The 25014-nt window shown below is 42.2% G+C and overlaps 1 protein-coding gene across 3 annotated transcripts in view; it reads left to right on the forward strand.

Moving 5' to 3' along the window:
* The window catches only part of SHISA9 (shisa family member 9), a 664814-nt gene that overhangs the window by 329908 nt on the left and 309892 nt on the right, over positions 1 to 25014 (forward strand). For 2 of the 3 annotated variants that reach the window (XM_003832690.6, XM_034939810.3), the window contains one exon: positions 4105 to 5221. The exons of the other annotated variant lie outside the window; for it this stretch is intronic. In XM_003832690.6, the coding sequence (XP_003832738.3) occupies positions 4105 to 4484 (380 nt within the window). In that variant the 3' untranslated portion in view covers positions 4485 to 5221. Of the gene's footprint in view, positions 1 to 4104; positions 5222 to 25014 lie in introns of those variants that run through there. 3 annotated transcript variants of the gene reach the window in all.

Genomic DNA, 25014 nt, shown 5'->3' on the forward strand with positions numbered 1-25014 from the left:
CTGTCTCATCCTGTGACTAAGAATGCCTTAACCATCTGGGAATGCAGCCCAGTAGGTCTCAACCTCATTTTACCCAGCTGCTATTCAAGATGGGGTTGCTCTGGTTCACATGCCTCTGACAGTTGTCCTGCAAGAGAAGAGGAGCGTGAAGTCAACCATTGCTCCCAAGTTTCTGGCTTAAGTGGCTAAGGGGTGGGTGGTTCCCATGTGAGAGATAAGAAAGAGGCTGAAGAACAGATCTGAGTAATGTTGCTGGGTTCAGGCATGGCCACCTTGGGCCAGAGATGCTGTTGAATCCAGGAGGTAATGACATATAAATTTTGATGTCGAAGGGGGAAACTTTGTATTGAAGTTTCATGGCACTGGAAATCTAGAGCTTTCCTCCAAAAGGCAGGAAGATGGGTTCTAGTCCCAGCTCTAATATTAACTTGTGCTACCTTAAACAATTCATGACATTTCAGGATTGTGTGATCCTCACAGCCTTAGCAGATTCCAAGATTCCTTTTGGCTTTGACATTCCATACCTTCAGGTAGCCCTAGAATTTAAAGAGGAAGTTTCTCTTGAAAGGCTTTATCAGTCGGAGCTATTTGCATTACAAGGAATATAAACTCAACTTAAACTGTATCATACATAGCAAGTTAATATGTGGCTTCCTGGGTTGTTTCCTTGGGCAGTAGTCCGAGTGGAGGCCATGCTAGCCAGGAAAGAGTGCGGTGATCAATGAATGATGTCTAGCATAGACACAGCATCAGAAACAGGGACATATTTTTGTTTCAGTCCTGAAACCAAGGGTTTCCGTCTGTGGCCTTTCAAATAATGTTGATTGAATGTAGGTTCTACTCTGGCTCAGCCATTAGCTCTGGGTAACCTTAGTTTAATCATTTTATATGCCAGAGCTTGACAGTTTCCTTATTTGTCAAGCGGGAGAAATAGTCCCCATCTTTTCTACCTTCACTGTTGAAAGGATCTAATGAGAAAAGAAGCATAGAGCCCTGTAAGGAGGAGAATCAGATATTGAAGATATGAAGGAGAATCAGAAACAGACATGGTTCCTGCCCTGCTGGGGTGGACATTCTAGTAGGGAGGCAGGCATTCTTTAACCTGTATGTAAATTCACATGTGTGACACTGTGAGATCCCAACGTGTGGATAAAAGAGCAAATACTTCTGGTCTCCTGAGAGATTAAAGTTCAAAAGTTTATTGCTAATGAATTAATTTAAAAAGTGTAGATAATCTTATAATAAAAGAATTCAGAAATTAAAATAAAATAAAAGGAGATTTCATAAAATTGTCAAATGAAAAACAAGTAAGAAAAGAAAGTGTCAGCAAACCACCATGGCACATGTATACCTATGTAATTTGCACGTTCTGCACATGTATCCCAGAACTTAAAGTATAATAAAAAAATTAAAAGAAAAGAAAAGAAATTGTCGATGAAAAAGGTCAAACTCTGTCAAATACTTGAAGAGATTTATTCTGAGCCAAATAGGAGTGACCATGGCCCATGACACAGCCCTCAGGAGTCCTGAGAACATGTGCCCAGGGTGGCTGGTCTGCAGCTTGGTTTTATACATTTTAGGGAGGTATGAGACATCAATCAAATACATTTGAGAAATACATAGGTTTGGTCCAGAAAAATGGGACAATTCGAAGGGGATGGTGAGTGGGGAGCTTCAAGGCTATAGGTAAATGTAAACATTTCCTGGTTGACAATTGGTTGAGTCTAAAGACCTGGGATCAATAGAAAGGGAATGTTCAGGTGAAGGGGAAGCTTCAAGGCTATCGGTAAATGTAAACATTTTCTGGTTGACAACTTGTTGAGTCTAAAGACCTGGGATCAATAGAAAGGGAATGTTCAGGTGAAGATAAAAGATTGTGGAGACCAAGGTTCTTTTGAAGTCTTATAGTGGCAGCCCTTAGAGACAATAGAAGACAAATGTTTCCTATTTAGACTTTTAAAAGGTGCTAGACTCTCAGTTAATCTCTTTATGATTGGGAGGGCCTGGAAGAAAAAATCTAGCTATGTTAATAGAGCTTCTTTACACATGTAGGTTTTACCCCACAAAAAAACTTTTTTTTTGCAGGGCCATTTCAAAGAACGACAAAAAAACATGTTTTGGGGTAAAATATTTTGACTTTCTTCTTTGTCATGTAATGTTGTGTCAGAGTCAGATAGGAAAGTAAGTCACGATATATAGCGTTAAATAAAACCCATCTGATGAGAATTTATGGTTTGTAGGATATGACTCCCAGACCCCTTAGATAGAAATCTGGGCAAGATAAGAAAAAATCAGAGCTTAGTCCTCAAAAGAAAGAAAGAGAAAGAGAAGTAAAAATGAAGGAAGAGAGGGAGGGAGGAAGAGAGAGAGGAAGAAGGAAGGAAGGAAGGAAGGAAGGAAGGAAGGAAGGAATCCTTCAATGCTGGAGAGAGTGTAGTTACATTGAGTGGAAATTGGTAAAACTCTTTTGTAGAATAGTTGGCAATATGTATCAAGAGCCTTAACAATGTTTATACTCTTTGGCCAAATAATTCTACTTTTTATAATCCAAATCAAAGGTCAGCAAACTTTTTTAAGAAGGACTGGGTAGTAAATATCTCAGGCTCTTCAGGTCTCACGGTTTCTGTCAACTGAGTTTCAACCAGCACTCAATTCTACCACAGCAGAACAAAAGCAGCTATGGATAATATATAAATGAATGGGCATGGTTTTGTGTCCAATAAAACTTTGTTTCCAAAATCAGGATGTGGCCAGATTTGGCCCCGTGGGCTATAGTTTGCCAATCCCTGATGTAAATTAAGAAAACAGGCCTGGTGCGGTAGCTCACACCTGTAATCCCAAGCACTTTGGGAGGCCAAGGTGGGAGGATTGCTTGAGCCCCGGAGTTCAAGACCAGCCTGGGCAACATGGTGAAACCTCATTTCTACACACACAAAAAATACAAAAATTAGCCTAGTGTGGTGATGCTTGCCTGTGGTCCCAGCTACTCAGGAGAATCATCTGAACCTAGGAGGTAGAGGCTGCAGTGAGCTATGATTGTGCCACTGCACTCCAGCCTGGGCAGCAGAGTAAGATCCTGTCTGAAAAAATAATAAAAAATAAATAAATAAGAAAACATTTTTAGAATTATGCTAAATTCAAAATTCTAAATATAAAGAGAGGTTTAAGTGAAAAGTTGCTATTACGTACAACTTTATTTGTAATAGCAAAATATTGGCACAACTAGAACACTCATTAATAGGGGAATTAATTAATTTTGATAGTTCCACTCAATGAAATACTAGGTACACATGAAAATCCTGTTTATTAATAATTTATAACAACATGAAGAAATGCTTGATAGAACATTACTTGAGAAATAGAAACAAACTTATTTATAATGACGATGATAATGGTGGTAGATAATATCTAAGCACTTTACACAGATCATATCATTTAACTCTCCAAACAGACCTATGAAGTATACTTTTTTATTGTAATGGCTTTCCTTATGGAGAAGCTGATGCTGACAAATGTTAAGTAATTTAGTCAAGGTTAAGCTGCTGGCAGGTGTCACAGTTGAAATGTGAATACAGGTCTGGTTTAACTGCTAAAAGCAAAAACAAAAGCAAACAAACCACCGAAGAAAAATCCCAAATTAAACTCTGTTTATTAAAAATACCAGAAGAAAATACACCCAAAAGTTGTTATCGGCTGTCTTGATTGGTAGGTCATAGATAGGAAGATCACTTAACATGTTCACTCTTTTCTCTAATGAGAATGTATCATTTTAATAAAAAAGAAACAACACGTGAATTTCATAGGCAAACCAACGATGGCAGAATGGTAGGTGGGACTGTGGGGGGAGAAGTGTTTATTTCCGAGGTCTAGAGGTTCCCTTGGGGATGCCTTTAATCCTCTTGGTCCTGCTCTTTGTTTGTGAAAAGGGCATGGTGCTGCCCTTCCCTCTGTCTTGTTCTAGGTGGAGTTTCTAGTGTGTCTTGTTTGGACTGTTGGCCCATTTTTATGCTGTTCTTGGGTTGACATGCCAGTCTCTAACTCTCTCTCTCTCTCTCTCTCTCTTCTCTTTCTTCCCCTTCTTCATCCACCCGTTCCGATGTGTAGCTGACAAGGTCAATGACGACTTCTACACCAAGCGACGGCACCTGGCTGAGCTGGCTGCCAAGGGGAACTTACCTCTGCACCCCGTAAGAGTGGAGGACGAGCCCCGGGCCTTCAGCCCTGAGCATGGTCCTGCCAAGCAGAATGGACAGAAGTCCCGCACCAACAAGATGCCCCCACATCCCCTGGCCTACACCTCTACCACCAACTTTAAGGGCTGGGACCCCAACGAGCAGTCCCTCCGGCGGCAGGCTTACAGCAACAAGGGCAAGCTTGGCACGGCCGAGACAGGCTCCAGCGACCCCTTGGGAACTCGCCCCCAGCACTACCCACCCCCACAGCCATACTTCATCACCAACAGCAAAACAGAAGTGACTGTCTGAGCTTTCACCACAGGGAGCACCCTGGAGACCACACTCAACTGAGAGAGGCAAAAAACAACCCCGCCCACACCTTCCCCATCCTCCCCTAATACACGCGTCCACACACTCACTCTCAACAAGAACCAACTCTAAACCTACTGGGGACACAGAGTCGCGCTTTTCCTAGGTCATGCCTGTAACGTGTCGGCGGGCAGCTGAGAAAGACCGAAGCGTGGACATTCAGCAATACAGCAAAGGGGAAAATGAGGCACACTCTTTCCACTTCAGGCCCAAGATGGCCAACTCACATGCCCAAACCGTGGGGCTGAGTTTTCTTTTCCTCCTAACTTGAAACTGAAATCCATGATGACAAAATATAAAAGTAGCACAATTTAGAGAAATTGTCCATTTGAGCACATACACTACTTGCCACGTGCTGTCTGTTTCTAGGTTCGAAAGCCAGGGTGGAAATGGGGGTAGAGAATGAGGGAGGACACAAGAGAAGAGTATATTCTGGAAGAGGAGTTGTTCTGGGAGGAATTTGCCCACATTAGAAGCATTTTTCTAATTCCAAGAAGTGGTGACGTGGACGTAAAATTTTGACGAGCATGAAACAGTAACTGGACCCCAACCATTCTATTTATAGTACTTTTCATATCATCCATGTTGAAAGCAAAAAACAACACACCCTCAAACTCACAAAAAGTAAATAGACCCTGAACCCACCGACAATGATGGGAAGGAAAAAACAAAAAACATTTTAGAGAACTCCCATAAGGACCATGACCGTGGAAATGGGAGGGATGGGCTTTTACGGAGAGGGTCCGGAGAGTATCAAATAACTTTTTAAAAAGAGGATTAAAATGTAAGCCCACTACAAAACAGATAAAAACGGCAAATTAGGTGGTTTTTTTTTTCAAAAATCTTGAAGACTTGTTGTTGACATTAACAACAACAACCAATCCACCGTTGGAAAAGTCCACAGGAGATCAGATGAGGATCCAGAAGCCTCTGATTTCTGGGTTTTGCCTCCAAGACCTGAAACAGCCACAGAAACAAGTCCTCTTTAAACTGTATGTCCCTGACATCCCTTTCCCTTCAGCGCGTTGCCGCCGCCGCTGCCAAACTTCAACTGCTTTGGACTGAAAATGTCATAAGCGTGGGTGGTGCCTTCAATGTGTTACTGTTGTTTAATGACAGTCTTGTTTCCCAAGTGCAACCTGTGTTCTTTTAGCCTTCCTTCCTCTTGTTTTTCTGCAGTAGTAGAAGATGTTTCCATCCTTCCTTTGTAGGTGAGCCCACCCCATAACACCCTCTGAGGGGCTGCTACAATGTCAGGGGTACCCAAGAACGAAGACCTCCCTACTCTCTACACTATCAAAATTAGTCCTTCCATTTTCTAGCCCTCTCAAACCTGTCAGATGTTTCTTGGTCCCATAATTCCCATGGTCCCTCCAAATTACCTCCCCACATACTTCATGTGTTCATCTCCCATCCAGAATGTCCTGAGGTTGTTTTTCTGTTTGGTTCTCATAATCCATAGTCCTTGGGGTCCCAGCAAAGTCAGTTTTCCTACAAGTTGTGTTTGTTTTGTGGAAGCCCAAAGAAGTGGATTGAGAGAGAAGAGATTTTTATCTAAGGTGGAAGGTTTTTCAACTAGCTCCTAAAGGTCTTTGGTAGTTAATTAACATTCAGCAGACCCACAGCAACTCTGGTGTCAGAAGCTATAAATGGTCTGGCCAAACAAGACTCAGAGTATTTTCTGAAATCCTGAGCTGCAAGGTTCTGCCTCACCTGTCTCTCCACTCTGACATCACAAAATCAGCAAAACCAGATATTTATTCTCCTCACTCCCAGCAGATACGAGGACACCAACAATGCAGTTGATCCCTCTGGGCCTCAGTCTCCCATCTGAAACATGGGGAATTGGGGTAGGTCAAGCTTTTTGAAACTGCAAAACCTCTACCTGTTTTTAAAAATGAGATCTTTTGACCAGGCACAGTGGCTCACACTTAAAATCCCAGCACTTTGGGAGGCTGAGGCAGGTGGATCATCTGAGGTCAGGAGTTTGAGATCAGCCTGGTCAACATGGTGAAACCCCGTCTCTACTAAAAATACAAACATTAGCCAGGCATGGTGGTGGGTGCCTGTAATCCCAACTACTCGAGAGGCTGAGGCAGGAGAATCGCTTAAACTTGGGAGGTTGCAGTGAGCTGAGACCACACCACTGCCCTCTAGCCTGGGTGACGGAGTGAGACTGTCTCAAAAAAAAAAAAAAAGAAAAAAAAAAAAAAAGAGATCTTTCAAAGAACGCATAATAGGAGATCTCCATGTATAAAAAGGTACCGTGCTGTACAAAGCTGGGGTCAGAGATTTAGTGCCCACCTTCTCAGCCTCCTTGGGAAGACCCCAGAGCTTCCCAGAGTCAAGTAAATACCACTGGGCATGGTCAGAGTTTCCTTGACGTTAATGAGCTATGTACCTGCAACACACTTTGGCATCTCTGTATATCACCTTCACAATATTTGTATCTAAATTGATTCATTTTAATGCATTTTGTTTTTAAAATGAAAACTTCCTGTCTTCATCACAAATTTAAAAAAAATCATCAGTTGCCATAAATAGAAAGCAAACATAAAAATAAGTACAAAGGAAACAAGCAGCGATGATTAAATTCCAGCTGGAGTCTGTTGTCTGTGAGTCTGAACTAAAGCCTGGGGTTCTTTCTTTCTCTCTCCATCTCTCTCTTTCTGTTTCTCTCTCTCTCTTAAAATGATATCATCAGGTATTAAATAATTGTTAAAAATACCAGCACCCAATGAAGACTTTCTCTTTGTACTAATAAGATGGACCAAAAAGTAAATGAAAGGGGAATCATTTCCTATGCAAGTCAGTGTTGAACAATGCTGTAGCTATGTACTGCCTATGATCATTGTGCATACACTAGGGGTGCATAGCCCACACTTCAGAAAACCCTGGGTTGACTTATCTGTGAGGCTCTTTCCAGCTCAAAGTTTCCATAATTCTTATCTCCCTTTTACCTCGTGGTTGCTCTTTGCCCCCAGTCCACTTCGTCCCACCCTTATCTCAACTCTGATTAAGAGTCTTTCTTGGCCTCTAAATCTGTAGTATTGTATTCCTTCTACATGCTCCTTCTCCTCTGAATAAGCTTCATCAATTGAACTGGGCTCCTTGGGGTCTGCAGTTGTAATTTTGGCAGCAAAGGCGCAGACTGGTCATTAAGATGTAGCCACAATGATGGCCCAAGAAGGACACGTACTTTCCAAGTAGTCCTGTCTAGGATGGAAAGCTCAGGAAGTGCTTCATAGTTTATTATCTTCCAGTTGGCTTTGGGAGATGAACTGAAGAGGGAAGTTTGGATAGGGAAGGTCTTTTTATTCTTTTTTTTTTTAGTGTATCCATGGGGTATTTATTATTATTATTATTATTATACTTTAAGTTTTAGGGTACATGTGCACAGTGTGCAGGTTAGTTACATATGTATACACGTGTCATGCTGGTGTGCTGCACCCATTAACTCCTCATTTAGCATTAGGTATATCTCCTAATGCTATCCCTCCCCCCTCACCCCACCCCACAACAGTCCCCAGAGTGTGATGTTCCCCTTCCTGTGTCCATGTGTTCTCATTGTTCAATTCCCATCTATGAGTGAGAACATGCAGTGTTTGGTTTTTTCTCCTTACGATAGTTTACTGAGAATAATGATTTCCAATTTCATCCATGTCCCTACAAAGGACATGAACTCATCATTTTTTATGGCTGCATAGTATTCCATGGTGTATATGTGCCACATTTTCTTAATCCAGTCTATCCTTGTTGGACTTTTGGGTTGGTTCCAAGTCTTTGCTATTGTGAATAGTGCCGCAATAAACATACGTGTGCATGTGTCTTTATAGCAGCATGATTTATAGTCCTTTGGGTATATACCCAGTAATGGGATGGCTGGGTCAAATGGTATTTCTAGTTCTAGATCCCTGAGGAATTGCCACACTGACTTCCGCAAGGGTTGAACTAGTTTACAGTCCCACCAGCGGTGTAAAAGTGTTCCTATTTCTCCACATCCTCTCCAGCACCTGTTGTTTCCTGACTTTTTAATGATTGCCATTCTAACTGGTGTGAGATGGTATCTCATTGTGGTTCTGATTTGCATTTCTCTGATGGCCAGTGATGATGAGCATTTTTTCATGTGTCTTTTGACTGCATAAATGTCTTCTTTTGAGAAGTGTCTGTTCATATCCTTCGCCCACTTTTTGATGGTGTTGTTTGTTTTTTTCTTGTAAATTTGTTTGAGTTCATCGTAGATTCTGGATATTAGCCCTTTGTCAGATGAGTAGGTTGCAAAAATTTTCTCCCATTTTGTAGGTTGCCTGTTCACTCTGATGGTAGTTTCTTTTGCTGTGCAGAAGCTCTTTAGTTTAATTAGATCCCATTTGTCAATTTTGGCTTCCTCTTGGGAGGGTAGACAGACCTCACAATATGGAAAGACGGGACAACCTATGGAACTATCTGTGACTTCCATGTACCAAGACAAGGACGCTATAGCTAGGGTAGTGAGACCTAGAAGAGAGAAACTACAACAAAGCAGACAGGCTGTCCTCTTCCTAATTCCATGCCCTGACATCAGCCCCTATTTTTTGCCTTTAGCTGTCCCCTAATTTCCAACCCAATGGGACCAGAGTCTGACTTCCCTTTGCCCTTTCACAGTGTCTCAGCCTCCATCTGCCTTGGGCTCCGCCTGGCCTCCCCATCTAACTCTTCCCAGTTTTTTGTGTAAATGGAGCATATTTTATGTGCGAATATTTTAGTAACCATATGTTCTGCAAGTAAACCTGTGTTAATACTTGTCAACAACTGCAGAGTTTATGATACGAATAATTCTTCCTACAATGAAGAAAAAAACACATTTGTTTGTTTTCTAAGAATGTTTATTTGTAAACATATGTATTCACTATATTAATATGAATTTCTTACCTGGCAATAAAACTGATTATATGTGAGGCTGTTGGGATTGTCATGTATCTTTCTAGAACCCTGCATCCTAATTTGTGTTTTCACCAGGGAACACCAATATTAGCATAGAGAATGAGGTCTATAATACTCAGAATATATGGGAAGTTGTTTCCGGCAAAGGCAATTTCTAGTTAACAGCAACATATACACATTTTCCAGGAGACTTTGTGTTTGAAGCCTTTTTGGTAAGTTTGTGTCACATCTCCTAGTTCACATCCTTTTGCCTTTAGAAATCTATTGTTGCTAGGTTTCCTCATCATAACTAAATTTATCCTTAATGGTCAAGAATCTTGCTGCGATTTGAACTTTAGTTTTGAACGCTTATCAGGGTCATAGAAGACACAAATATTGAAAGGATGGAAGATTCGATTCTTCCCCTATTTATTAAATTTTATTTCCTGTCTGGCCTCTGGTAGCATAGAGTTTGAAATTTTCAGGTAGAAACCTGTCTGACTATGGTTCCTCCAGAAAGAGGCTCGGAGATTAGGATGTGAGAAATGAAGAGAATACTGGGAGGGGGTGGGAGGTTCAATAAGGAAGGCAAAGCAGCTAAGAAGAGTATGATATCATGCCAGCTACCACTATGCACGGCTGGACTTTCATGCTGCAGGGAAACTTTGGGAGACAGTGTTGAACACACACACAGAATCATCCTGCCCAAGTAACATGGAGCTTGGGTGTTTACGTGCCCACGGCCATCAGACATTGTTTCCAAATTGCTTTCAGGGATGCTAATGTTCAGACACTCCTAGGCTGTCATGTGCAAAGGCAGAAGGACTTTCATGGTGTCAAGAATCCCTAGGCAGCCGGGCACGGTGGCTCATGTCTGTAATTCCAGCACTTTGGGAGGCCAAGGCGGGCGGATCACCTGAGGTCAGGACCAGCCTGGCCAACGTGGATTAACCCCATCTTTATTAAAAATACAAAATTAGCTGGGTGTGGTGGCGCATGCCTGTAATCCCAGCTACTCAGGAGGCTGAGGCAGGAGAATCGCTTTAACTTGGGAGGCGGAGGTTGCGGTGAGCCGAGATCACACCATTGCATTCCAGCCTGGGCAACAAGAGCCAAACTACATCTCAAAAAAAGAGAAAAAGAAAAATCCCTAGGCACAGAGATGCACCTACTGGTGATTATAAGCCAGTCATTGTACACCGAAGTCCCAAAGACACTAAGGATGTGGGCAGGAACTCACAGTGGCTGCCCAAAGCCAGAGATCTGGGGTCCCTGGGGAATGAAACTTCCACTCTCTGGGTGCTTAGAGACATTGTCAATGTCAAGCAAAGGGGAGATTTGCAGTCAGGGTCAGGATCTTTACTCTGGGATTTGGAGACCTTTCATTGGCCACAGGGTCACTTAGCATCACCCAGAGCAGATCCCCTGGGCTGTCTTTGGGGCACAGTTCTGGTTATCAGAGAAGTCTGGAACACACAGGATGCTCTTTCAGCACTTAGAAACTGTTAGTGGCTGGAGTCACTCACATCAGAGCCCCATGAATGTAGTCATAGAACAGAGAATTACACCTCTGTGAGGAGAGCCACACTATTCCTCTAGTGAGCCACCTGGTGGATTATAACTCATAAACAACAAGAACAACAATAATCATAGCAAGCTTATTTGCAAAGCCACACACTGTTAAAGACCTTCTATGCATTGCCACATTTGGTTCTCACTGCAAAAGGTAGGTACTATTATGCTTTGGAGATGCTGTTCAGAGATTTGTCTAAAATTTGAGTAATGTTCCTAAAGCAATTCAACTAGTAAGTGGTAGAACTGGGATTTGAACTCCAGAGCTCATGCTTTAATGGCTCTGTCAATAGTTCTCACTTGGATTCGCATGTGAATCAGTGGGGCAGCTTGATAAAAATGCTGATTCCCAAGCTCCCTCAAAGAGCTTCAGATAAGGTAGATCCGAGGAGATGGGGCCCAGGGTCCAATGTTTGTAACAAGCTCCCTGTCACTGCACTAGAGTGGCCCCTGGACCCTATGATGAGAAGCCTTGCACGGTGCCACATTACATCATCATCCAACATCTGTAGGATCATCCCAAGGACTATGAGATGCAGAAGAAATTGGAGTGGACCTGTATGCTTCTAGAGACAGGAACTGTCATCATCCGGCTTCATGTCTGATATTGAAAAGTTGTGTCCTATAATGAAGAGAAGACTGACTCCAGGAGACTTGGCTGGTGGTATTGATTCCAATGCCAATTTGCCACGTGCCTTGAAACTATCCTTTCCTGCAACTCCATGTCTTCATCTTCCTTCAGAAGGAGGAGGTTGCAGTTGATAATCTTCAACCCTGCTCTCTGACTGGACTGAGTATTCTTCTTCCTGATCACCACGAAATGGGTATAATCAATGGAATTGAGTCTCTTACCACTTTCAAAGGTTTGCTCCTGGATGACTGGGATTTTAGTGTGTATATTAATACCATTATAGTAACGAATTCTGAGGATTGAGCACTTGCCAGGTACTCGGTGTAGACCCAGAAAATCTGAGACAAGTCTGTTAATTTAGAGATATTATTTTGCCGGCCAGGCACGGTGGCTCACGCCTGTAATCCCAGCACTTTGGGAGGCCGAGAAGGGCAGATCACGAGGTCAGGAGTTCGAGACCAGCCTGGCCAACATGGTGAAACCCCATCTCTACTAAAAATACAAAAATTAGCCTGGTGTGGTGGCATGCTCCTGTAGTCTCAGCTACTCGGCAGGCTGAGGCAGGAGAATGGCGTGAACCTGGGAGGCAGAGTTTGCAGTGAGCCGAGATCGCGCCACTGCACTCCAACCCCGGGTGACAGTGCGAGACTCCATCTCAAAAAAAAAAAAAAAAAAAAAAAAAAGAAAGTTTATTTTGCTAAGGTCAAGAACATGTGTCCGTGACACAGCCTCAGGGAGTCCTGATGACATGGGCCCAGGGTGGTTGGGGTGTACCTTGGTTTTACACATTTTAGGGAGACATGAGACATCAATCAAGTACATTTAAGAAATATATTGGTTTGGTCCAGAAAGGCAGGACAACTCAAAGTGGGGGGGCTTCCAGGCTATAGGTAAATTTAAACATTTTCTGGTTGACAATTGGTTGAGTTTGTCTAAAGACCTGGGATCAATAGAAAGGAATGTTTGGGTTGATGCAAGAGGTAGTGGAGTCCAAAGTTTTATCATGAAGATGAAGCTTTTACCTAGCAGGCTTCAGAGAGAACAGGCTCTAAAATGTTTCTTATCAGACTTAAAGCCTGTGTTGATGTTAATGTTGGACAGGTATAATGAGGCATGTCCGACCCCCACTTCTCCCTTCATGGCCTGAACCAGTCTTTCAGGGGTCTTAGAATTTTATTTTTGGTTTACATCAGCGTTTTTTTTTTTTTTTTTTGGAGATGGAGTCTTGCTCTGTCACCAGGCTGCAGTGCAGTGGCGCAATCTTAGCTCACTGCAACCTCTGCCTCCCAGGTTCATGTGATTCTCCTGCCTCAGCCTCCCTAGTAGCTGGGACTACAGGCACGCACCACCACACCTGGCTAATTTTTTGTCTTTTAGTAGAGATGGGGTTTCACCATGTTGGCCAGGATGGCCTCGATCTCCTGACCTTGTGATCCACCCGCTTTGGCCTCCCAAAGTGCTGGGATTACAGGCCTGAGCCACCATGGCTTTCTGATTCTCTAACAGCCATGGGCTACTATGAATATTCTTAATGTTCTTAGGCCATGGATCCTTTCAATTATCTGGTGAATGCCTATGGATTCCCTTTTCAGAATAATGACTTTAAATGCATAAAATAAAATACATAGAATTACAAAAAAAAACCCATTATCTCGATATATACTCATGAAAATATTTTTAGAAACTCACATTTGTGATATGGTAATACAGTTGGCCCTTGAACAACACTGCTTTGAACTGCAGGGGTCCACTTATGTGTGAATTTTCTTCCACCTCTGCCACCCCTGAGACAGCAAGACCAAGCCCTCACCTTCCTCAGCCTACTCAAAGTGAAGATGACAAGGATGAAGACCTCTATGATGATCCACTTCCACTTAATAAATAGCAAATATGTTTTCTCTTCCTTGTGATTTTTTAAATAAGATTTTCTTTTCTCTACCTTACTTTATTGTAAGCACACAGTGTTATATATTTGTATACATATATACATAAAATACACATAGCATACTAAACATGTGTTAATCAATTGTTTATTTTATCAGTAAGGCTTCTGGTCAAAGTGGACTATTAGTAGTTTAGTACTGAGGGAGTCAAAAGCTGTATGAGGTTTCCGACTACATAGGGTTTTTCGACCTCTAACGCCTGCATTGTTCTAGGGTCATCTGTATATGTGCTTTTCAACTAATGCAATAAATAACATGAGGTTTCAAAGTATTGATGAGTGCAAACAATTCTTTGAGCTATCTGCTACATATGCAATGTGATATGACAATATCTGTGATTCTACTGTTGACAAAGTCCCAGGTCGGTGCTAATACTATAGGTGGTTCTTTGCCTACATTTATTTACTTACTTTTGAGACAGGATCTCACTCTGTTGCCCGGGCTGGAGTGCAGTGGAGCAATCACAGCTCACAGCAGCTTTGACCTCTGGGGCTCTAGCAATCCTCCCACCTCAGCCTCCCGAGTAGCTGGGACTACAGATACGTGCCACCATGCCCAGCTAATTTTCTGTATTTTTTGTAGAGATGGGCATTCACCATGTTGTGCAGGTTGGTTTTGAACTCCTGGGCTCAAGCAATCTGCCCACCTCAGCCTCCCAAAGTGCTGGGATTACAGGCATGAGCCTCTGCACCCTGCCTTATTGCCCACATTTATAATTGAGGGACGTGCTAAATTTCAACTAGAGGCCAGTGAAAGTAAAGACATGATATATTTTCTCCCACCTACTTTCATAAACCCACTGAATTCTACCCACAAATCCCTCTGCAGGTGTGTGGGTCCCAGGTGAAGCACTGTGTACTAGTGAGACTTAGAGCTACTTACCTATTCTCTTCATGCTTCTATTTTTTTAAAATAGGGATAACAATAGTATCTCTATCATTGGCTGTTATGAGAGATAAAATAATAGATAAAAAGACAGTAGCTTAATGCTTAACAGCTAGTAAACATTTCAGCATTAGCTTTTGTTATGAGAATTATTCTTTCAGATGGTTCCTATAACCTCACAAAATTGCATTTTATTTTTCCCCACTCATAGAAGAAGAAACAGGCTCAAAGAGGTAAAAATTGCACAAAGTAACCCAGGAAGTCAGTGGCAGAGCTGATTGAAACCTGGTTCTCTCTGATTCAACCTCAAGCTCTGGCCTATCGTGCGTGCTGTGTCATTTTTTTAAACTGATAGTATTAAATGTCCTCACTTCTCCCGGGAATGAGGCTAGACCGACTTTGGAGTAGATCACTATGGATATCCCCATTTCTTCACCCCTCCCAAAGGAGAAAGACAAATGTCCAAGGTTCCGGAAGCTCTTGCCTGGCGCCTGTTTATTTAAGGGCTTAAATAAATAGCCCTTTATTAATTAACTGGAGACAGTTAATACCAATGTCCTCCCTTCAACACAAGCTCTCTCCAGCCCAGTACTTGCAAGATCCCAATTACAAACCTCACTGTCCCAGAAATTGTCAGATTCTAGTTTTTTATTTTAAAAAAATCCATCCTGTTAGGAATAAATTCACCACATAAAACCAAAATAAGTCTTTGATATGGCTTGGCTGCGTCCCCACCCAAATCTTATCTTGAATTGTAGCTCCCATAATTCCCACGTGTTGTGGGAGGGACCTGGGGGGAGGTAATTGAATCATGGGGGCGGTTTTCCCCATACTGTTTTCATGGAAGTGAATAAGTCTCACAAGATCTGATGGTTTTATAAGAGGAAACCCCTTTTGCTTGGCTCCAATTCTTCTCCATGCTTCCCCATGTAAGATGTGCCTTTCACCTTCTGCCATGATTATGAGGCCTCCCGAGCCACATGGAACTGTAAGTCCATTAAACCTGTTTTTCTTTATAAATTTCCTAGTCTCAGGTATATCTTTATCAGCAGCGTGAGATCAGACTAAAACAGTCTTTCTCATACATTCAGTCTCAGCCTTGAAAGATGATAATCATCGTAATGCTAATAGCAACAACTTCTTTGATTACCAATTATTGAACATTTTTTGTGTATCAGGCACTGGGTTAGGCACTGTAAAAGCTTCATTCTTCTCTTCTTGCTGGGGCTCTGAGCCTCGGTCAGCATGAGTCTCTAAATGGTTTTGTGAAGCAGTAACTTCCTTTACCACAATTTCCACCACCAACTGGACGTTATGTGAGTTAGGAATAATCTTCTATTATTATCAGTGTGTTAAGCACTGAGATTTCAGGGTTTATCTGTTACAGTAGCTAGAATTTCCTTAACAAATACAAAAGATAAAGCACTTAGAACTGTATCTGACTATTTAAAAAAAATATATGTTATCTGTTGCCATCATCATCATTATCATCATTGTAGCACTCTGTTTTCACACTGCTATAAAGAACTACCCTAGACTGGATAATTTGTTATGAAAGATATATAATAAATATATAGTATTTATATATTAAATATAATAATAAATATAATAAAAATAATAATTTGTTATTAATTGACTCAGTTCCACATGGCTGGGAGGCCTCAGGAAACTAACAATCATGGCGGAAGGGGAAGGGGAAGCAAGGACCTTCTTCACATGGTGGCAGGAGACAGAGAGTGAGCAAAGAGGAAATGCCACACTTGTAAATCATCAGATCTCTTGAGAACTCACTCACTGTCATGAGAACAGCATGGGGGAACTGCCCCCATGATCTAATCACCTCCCACCAGTTTCCTTCCATGAAGGGATTACAATGAGAGATGAAATTTGGGTGGGGACACAGAGTGAAACCATATCAATCACCTTAATTAAACTTCTACTCTATGCTAGGACCCTTACATACCTGATCTTTAATCCTCGCAGTAACCTTGAAAGGGTTCATAACTCCATTTTAAAGATAAGGGAACTGAGAGGTTAAATGTCTTACTCAAGGTCACAGAGCAAGTGCTGGAGCGAGAATCTAAACCTGGAGTTTTCTGGTTCCACAATTTCTAGCACCCCACTTAACCCTCTCAAAGTTCCTGGTACTATCTGGATCCAGTTACTGTGGTTAAATAAATAAATAAATAAATAAATAAAAATACCTTTGTGGGAGAAAAATGTCTTCACTGTCAGCTTGGCATCTCACTTATTTTCTTGTCAGATTCCAAATCCTAACTCGTGCTGTGTTGTACAGTTCAAAGAAAGCATTTCCCATCAAGAAATGTCATGGTTGCTAGAAATAATTTTGTCACATCGTCTTGAATTTTTCCTTTTTGCAAGTTCAGAGGTTTCAGTTAGATTCACATCTTATGATGCCTCTTTTTAAAACATTATAAAAGGGCAACTCATTTTTAAAAATCTCAACATCCAAATAGAACACTTCATTGTTTTCATCTTAAAAGGTAAAAAATGGGAAGACTCTAAAGAGGCAATTTACAATGTGCGGGTGCCTTATTTTCTGGTAATTTGAAGCTGTTTTTGATGCTGTAATTTGTTTTTGAATTTTGCTGTCCATGTATCAAAGGCAGTTGAGCTGAATGTACTGGAATTCTACAAGTTAGGTGTCTGTTGAATTCCCAGATCCAGGATGCCAAAAGTCAGCACCATGCAGGTCTTAAAGCCTTTCTCTTGGGTCTTATTAGTTGCCATGAGAATTTTCCTCATGGGGGTTTGATTCTTTCTCACATGGAGTCAACATTAGACTTTTGGACAAAATTTAGAGAATACTGCTGAGTGCTTGGTTCTGCTCAAAAAACCTCATTTTGTAATTCATTCAACAAATACAGAGCATCTACGATGTGCCAGCCATGGTGCTGGGCCTTGAGGGTGCAAGAATCCCTTTACTGTCTCCCTTCTCCTTCCCCCTTCTCCAAAAAATAAAAATTAAGAAGGTAGAAGATGAACAATAGGAAGCAAGCACCATAAAGAAATAAAGAGAGGCACTGCAGGCAGAGAGAAACCTTGGTGTCAGATAACCTTGGATTTGAGTCCTCTTTATAACTTCTAGTTATGTGACCTTGGGGAAGCTACTGAGCTTTTCAGAGTCTAGTTTTTCTCATCTGTAGAGCAAGCCCAGTCATACCAACCTTGTCGTGTTGTTTAAGCAGTTGAGGTAAGATATGTAAAACATTTACTCATGGTGGATGTTCAACAAACTTGGGCTTTTATTAATCGGAAGCATTTACTTATCGACTCCCACCCATTAGGAACCAGGCTAATGTGGTACCTTGGTTTTTCCATTTTGTTTTTGTTGGGGTCCCCAGAAAGCGATCCTGAGATAGGAATTCATATGCAAGGAAGGAATTTTGGAAGAAACTGGTAAGGGGATGGCAGAAGTTAGGTAGAAGAAGGACCAAAACAAGGATATACTTTTAGGCAACGCCACAGAGAGGGTAGATCTTATGTGCATTACTCTAGAATTTGCATCAACCCCAAGCAAGGGAGCAGGGCTTTCATTCTTATGTGCCTGCGAGTCATTCACCAAAGAGATGGAAACTTCTAGCTACTCTGGCTCATTGCATGTTGAGGGAAAATTTCTCCAAGAGTCTCAGGTGCTGGTGGTTGGAACCAAAGACTACAGAATCTGGAAAAGAGGTGCATGGAAACAAGAAAAAGGATGTGAGGACATCTAGGTGAAGCACCATGTTGGTTATACTTCCCTTTTCTGACTTCTCAGAGACATTAGTCCTGGTCCAACTGGTCCCAGTAAGGAAGATGAGTCTTCCTTGGTTCATAAAAGCAGGACATTTGGAGAATTTACCTGCCAAAAATATGAGGAATGGCTTTGGGGTCAGCCTCGTTGAAGATAAAATCTCAGCCTAACTTTTTATAGCCCATGTCATTTTGGGCAATCAGTTTAGCCTCCTTGACCTAGATTTTCTTACATTTAAAATAGGAATAATAATGCGCTTTCTGTAGATTTGTTGTAGGTTGAGATGACTTTATATTCCCTGACTTATTTGACAAATATATGCTGAGCATCTGCTATATGTCAAACAGGGATAAGCATTGGTACACTGAGATGAATCAGGCACAGGTCCTGCCTTCCAAGACCTTGGCATCTAATGGGGGAGGCAGACACATAAATTACAGACTCTGTTTTCTTCCTTATACATTTTTTCTCTCTTTCTCTGTTTCCTTCTCTGTGTCTGTTTTTTACTCAGTTGCATCTTCTTTTCTTTTTTCCTCCCCTCTTCCTTCTCCTTCACTTGATATCCACCTTTCTTTTATTATTATTTTACTTCTTAGAAACAAGGTCTCACTCTGTCACCCAAGCTAGAGTGCAGGGGCATGTGGGCTCACAGCAGCCTCAACCTCTGAGACTCAAGCGATCCCCCAGCCTCAGCCTCCAAGAAACTGGGACTACAGGCACACACCACCCTGCCCAGCTAAATTTTTAAATTTTTTTGTAGAGCCGGGGTTTTGCTATGTTGCCCAGACTGGTCTTGAACTCCTAGGCTCAAGCAATCCTTCCTCCTCGGTCTGCTGAGTAGCTGGGACTGCAGTTGTGTGCCACCACACCTGGCCACATCTCTGCATTTCTATCTTGCCTTCTCTGATCCTCACCACTTCCATACCTAGTCTTTATATTAACTGGAGGATATCTAATCTGCTACCCTTTCAAGTCCCTGGCTCCTGCTGCTGTTTTCCAAAGCTGCTTCTGCAAATTGCAAAGCACATAAAGTTCTGGGGAATTCAACTGGACCCAGACCCTCAGGTGTGACAGAAGGAGACTTGGAGATAGGAGAAAATCATCTAGAGCTTTACTTAAAGCTTAGGGGTGGAGGAGTGGGGGCAGGAGGCACAATTAGCAGTCCTGAGTGGGCAGTCCTGAGGAGTGGCAAATAGAATTTATGATTAATTGCATTGGGGGGAGAGGGTCAGAGGTGATTTTCCCTGCTATTTGGCACATGGGTAGACTCCTAAGAGCATTAGGATAGGAGCCAGAAATTCTTCATTTTAATTCTAGCTCTGAAACTAGCTGTATTATCTTGGACATTGATTCCCTTATCCATATGATATAGAGGTTGCATTCAGTGATTTTTTAGGACTCCTCTGACGCTCTTGGTCAGGAACTCTGCCTTCGCCCATTGTGTCTTACTCTGGGAATGGCACCCAGCAGGTGCTTATATATATAACAACAATAGACTTATTTTCTGTATTCCAGGATTCTGGGGATGATTAGCTTTGGGTTTGAGAAAGATCTATATTTGGGGCCCTGGAAGCAGACTCTGTTGGCTGGAACCCATTCAGCCATTTTACTGTGAAGTCCAGGGCAGCTGCTGCAGATGGCGAGGCAAACCCTAATGGCTTGTATAATGTGGTACTTCTCAGACTTGACCACCATGATTCAGATGCTCTGTGGGCTCAGGAATTTGCATTTTAAGAAACACTTTGGGGATTCTGATGCAAGTAGTTAGTGGACTACTGTTGAGAGTCAATTCTAGAAACCTGAGCTTAGTGCTGCTACCAATACCCTATGTGACCCTTACCTAGTAGTGTAAGGTTTTGAACACGTTTCTTCACCTGCACGATAGGGTTCTTCACCCCCACCCCGTCTTCCTGCAGGATTTCTGTGAGGAACAGATAAAACAGCAGATGGAAAAGCTCTAAGAGGCTCCACAAGAATCAAAGATGGCGGCCTTTGTGTGTGGAGATGCAGCATCCCCAAGCTTCCTCCTGTCCATATCAGAAGAAAAGAGACTGCAGGCAGATAATATTCCAGGGGACACTTCAGCCCCTCACCCCAACTCCTGTATTTGATATTTCTTGATCCCCGCTTCACCTGCTTTTGACCAACTCTTTTTACTGCAGTCATTGCCATGACAACCAGCTATGCAGGTGTACCCAGTTAGCACCTGGCCTAGGTGTGCTTTAAAGCTCTTGCTTTCTGACTCAGTGCCTTGTGTCCTTAGCATGTGCAAACCTGGAAGTGTGAGAGGGTTAACACACCACGGCCCAAACTTTGACTAATGGTTGCGGGGAGAGGGGGATTGGAGATTAGTGGTGCATATTCCCCTCTCCATCTCTTAGGTAGACAATTCTAAGTGATTTCTTCCAGCTCCTCAGAGGGTCCTAGTGGGTTGGAACCCACTTGCCCATATGGTGGTTACCAGGTCCATAAAGTACCTTGAGGTTGGCTTTTCATCCTTCCTGTTTCATTCTTCCAAGCCCCTCCTCCTTTTCTTTAGTATACTTTCTAAAATAAATACCTGCACACAGTACCTTGCTCAAGTTCTGGTTTAGGGGGCAAACCAGGCTGACACAAAGGGGGCTCTGTTGATGAACCAGCCTGGATCTCCAGTAGTAATTCCAGGTCTAGGATGGTCATCCAACAATTGACTATTTACTTAGTAGCAGAGTGAGGGCAGGTAACAGGAAGTGTAACCTGTCCACTTCCTACTTGACCAGCGAGAACTGAGTTCAAATCCCAGCCTTGTGCCCTAGGGCCAGGTACAATGTAGGTAAAGAATTCTGCAACAATGCATAGTACACAGCAAGTTCCCTTAAGACAGATCACAACATTCTTTCTTCAGTTCCCTCCTTTTCACTCCATGTAAAGTCAAAGTCCTTAAATCAAAGTCCTTAAAACAAGCCAAAAAGACCTTCCATGATCTGGCCTCCAACTTCCTCTCTGCCTTCCTGTTGTACTACTCACCCCTTCACTCACTCTGCTCCAGCCCCCACTGGCCTCCTTGCTGTTCCTCAAATGCCCCAAGAATGTGCTTACCTTGAGCCCTTTGTCCATCAACTGGGACAATGTTGTATCCCTCCCCAGGGGACATTTGGCAATAACTGGACACATTTTTGGTTGTCATAACTTGGGAGATAGGTTGCTACTGGCATGTAGTGCGTAGAGGCCAAGGATGCTGCTAAATATCCTACAAGGCATAGGACAGCTCTCTTCCTCCAAAGACAGAAAATTCTCTGTTCCCAAATGTCAGAAGTGCTGAGGGTGAGAAACCGCCAGGACCCTTCTTCATGCTGCAGTCTTCCTCCCCTGGCTCACCCCACATCTGTTGGGTCTTTGATTATATTTCACCTTCTCAGTGAGGCCTGATGCCCTGTTGATACTGAAGCTTGCGCTGCTCATGTCTCCTGGCCTGTCTTAACCTTCTCTATTATTTTCTTATTGCATTCAGCCATTTCTACCATATTATATAATTGATCTACTTATGTTTACTCTTATTGTCTGTCTCTTCTCACTGGGATGGAAGGTCCATGGGGTAGAAATCTTTGAGTGCTGCCCATATGCCCTCCACCTACCACGGTACCTGGAACATAGGCATTCAATAAATATTTGTTGAATGAATTAATGAATGAATGAAAGGAAATACAGTTGACCCTTGAACAACATGGGTTTGAACTGTGCAGGTCCATTTATCCTTGCATTTTCTTCTGCCTGTACCACCCCTGAAATAGCAAGACCAACTCCTCTTCTCACTCCTCTTCTTTAGCCTCCTCAAAATGAAGACGATGAGGATGAAGACCTTCATGATGATCCACTTCCACTTAATAAATAGGAAATATATTTTCCCTTCCTCGTGATTTTCTTAATAACATTTTATTTTTTCTAGCTTACTTATTATAAGAATACAGTATGTAATACATATAACGTGCAAAATGTGTGTTACTTGACTGTTTTATTATTGGTAGGATTTCTGGTCAACAATAGGCTATTACTAGTTAAATTTTGGAATAGTCGAAAGTTATATGCAGATTTTTGACTGTGTGGGGGTAGGAGTTGTTCAAGAGTCAACTGTATTGTGAGGCTGAGGTTTGAGGTGCATGTCTTCTACTATCATGTCAATGTCATCAGTACTTATGGGAACACCTGTCCAAAGGTACAAGGGAGATGGCAGTGTGTGTTAGTCTGTTCTCCACTGCTAATAAAGTCATACCCAAGGCTGGGTAATTTATATAAGAAGAGGTTTAATGGACTTACAGTTCCACGTGGCTGGGGAAGCCTCACAATCATGGTAGAAGGTAAAAAAGAAGCAAAGTCGAATCTTGCATAGTGGCAGGCAAGAGAGCTTGTGCAGGGGAACTCCCATTTATAAAACCATCAGATCTCGTGAGACTTATTCACTATGGCAAAAACAGTATGGAAGAAACCACCCCATGATTCAATTATCTCCCACAAGATCCCTCCCACAACACATGAGAATTATGGGAGCTACAATTCAAGATGAGATTTGGGTGGGGACACAGCCAAACCATATCAGAAATATATCCACTTGGGCATTAATTATCCATGGACAGGAGTATTATGAAACGTCCCCATAAGGTCAAAAGGTGACACATTTCATCCAATTTATTTTAACATTCACCAAGATTAGGAAGAGAAAAATAAGACATTACTGAAGGTTACTTTTTTTTCCACTTTTTAAAAATCCTTCCACTTCCCGTTTTCTTCAGGGAGACTGAAAAGTGTCTTCTCAAACATTTCTCATTATCAGAACTTAACAAAAATTCTAATTAGGGCTACTGCACACTTCAGTGGTAGTTTTCAAAATGGAGCTCTGGCTTCATCTTTGTCAGGCTGCCAGTCTTTTCTATCCTCGCCAAAGATGCCCTCTATAATAATAATACTAATAATTACCATTTATTGAAAGTCTACTATGTGCCAGGCAATTTGCATACATTAGCAGTTGTCTTCACACAAATCATATGAGGTGGGAACTATTAACCCTAATTTTAGATGAAGTGATTTGCCCAAAGCCAAGCAGCTAGAAATTGACAGAACTGGGATTCAAACTCAAGTCTATCATCTGGTCCAAAACTTTCCATGTCCAGCCTTCACAGATTTAGGGGAGAGAGAAGGTAAGACAACAGGACCACTTGTCACTGCTTCCAGCATGACCATCAGTTCCAACCGGACGGTTTGTTACGAGTTATTATGTCACCAGCCTTGGTTGCTAGGTCTCTCTGTGAACAGAGTTTAGGGAATCCCAGGAGACTCTGAGACGCCCAATTAGAAAGGCAATAATAGCAGGCTTGAGAATAGACTGATTGCTTATTCATTATTCTTGTTATTTCTGGACTTTTCCATCCATCGTACAGCGGGCTGTCAGCAATTACCATGACGTTCTTTCCAGAAAGGGGCCTCTTGGCCCCACTAATCACCTCCCCCAGAACCAAATAGAGTCTTTCAGGTGGCAAATTCTTCAGAAGCAACATCAAAATGCTGCTGTCTTTGGGTCTTCCCAGTGAATCCTCAGCGGACACCTTGGGGCAAAGTGAAAGCACTGGACTTCCACAAATGAAGAAACAGTCCCTTCCGGGCTTGTTAAGTGCCAGGAGCCTTGTTGAGCAGGTGTCGCCCAGAGGCGACGTGGTCTTGTAATGGATCAGTAGATTAATACCGAGTAGCAGAGGATCAGGCCTGAACCTGAACTTGAGCTGTTTGAGCAGCAGGAAAGTATCTGTTCCCCTCACCTCCCAGGAGGAGCTTCTTTAATTTTTTTTCCTTCTTTCTGTATCATCCTCTTTTTCTTCTTTGCTCCTCTATCTAATAACACTGCAGACTTGGATACCTGGCTTTAGCAGGTGGAGGACATCACTGATGCCTGTTATGTCCCCTAACCTCTCACTGCTTTCTCACACTTCCTCTTCTCTCTCTTGCTATGGTTCTACTTTGACTATATCTTTCTCCTTCATGCTCCTTTTCCTCTCTGTTCCTCTTCCTCTCCCTCAATTCTTTCCCTCTCTGTCTCTCTCTCTCCCTCTCTCATTCTCTTTCTGTCTAGGCATCTTTCTTCCTTTTTGTTTCATGCATTTCTCATCCTCTAAGATCTGCCTTTCTCTGAAACACATTCTCTCTGTTTGACTTTATGTCTCTTCTCTCTTGCCCTCTATCTTTGGGACTCTGTGTCTCTTTATGTGTGTGTCTTTCTCTTTCATATACATACAAAGGATTCATTCTATCTTTAGGTCAGTTCACATTAAACCATCACTGCCATCTTTCACTCCTACTTCTGTTGTCTAAAAAAAGTACCATTCAAGTTCAGAAGGCAGAAGTGAAATCCAGATCTGGCTGATTCCAAAGCTTGTGATGTTAGGAGCTGCCTCAATTTCCTTCTTCCTCACCTTCCACATCTAAATCTATTTCCAGTCCCTGCAAATTTCATGCTCTAAACATTTCTTGAACATTAATTCTACCTCCCAATCCTTACTACTAATTTATTCATTCAACATATTATTATATGAGCACCTGCCATATGTGGTAGGTCTAGGGAGAAGTGAAAGAAAAGACTTAAGAAGACATGACTCCAGTCTATGGGGAAGAGAGATGATCACTATCTTTCCTCAACTTTGCATCATTTCATGCCCAGATTAATAGAACAAATTTTTCTCAGCTCACTCTCCATACTGCAGCCAGAATACTTAAATTTATGCTTAAATCTTTAACATTTCTTCCCTGTAGAATAAAGAG

This window comes from Pan paniscus, chromosome 18 (genome assembly GCF_029289425.2).
Source record: "Pan paniscus chromosome 18, NHGRI_mPanPan1-v2.0_pri, whole genome shotgun sequence".
Lineage (NCBI taxonomy): Eukaryota > Metazoa > Chordata > Mammalia > Primates > Hominidae > Pan > Pan paniscus.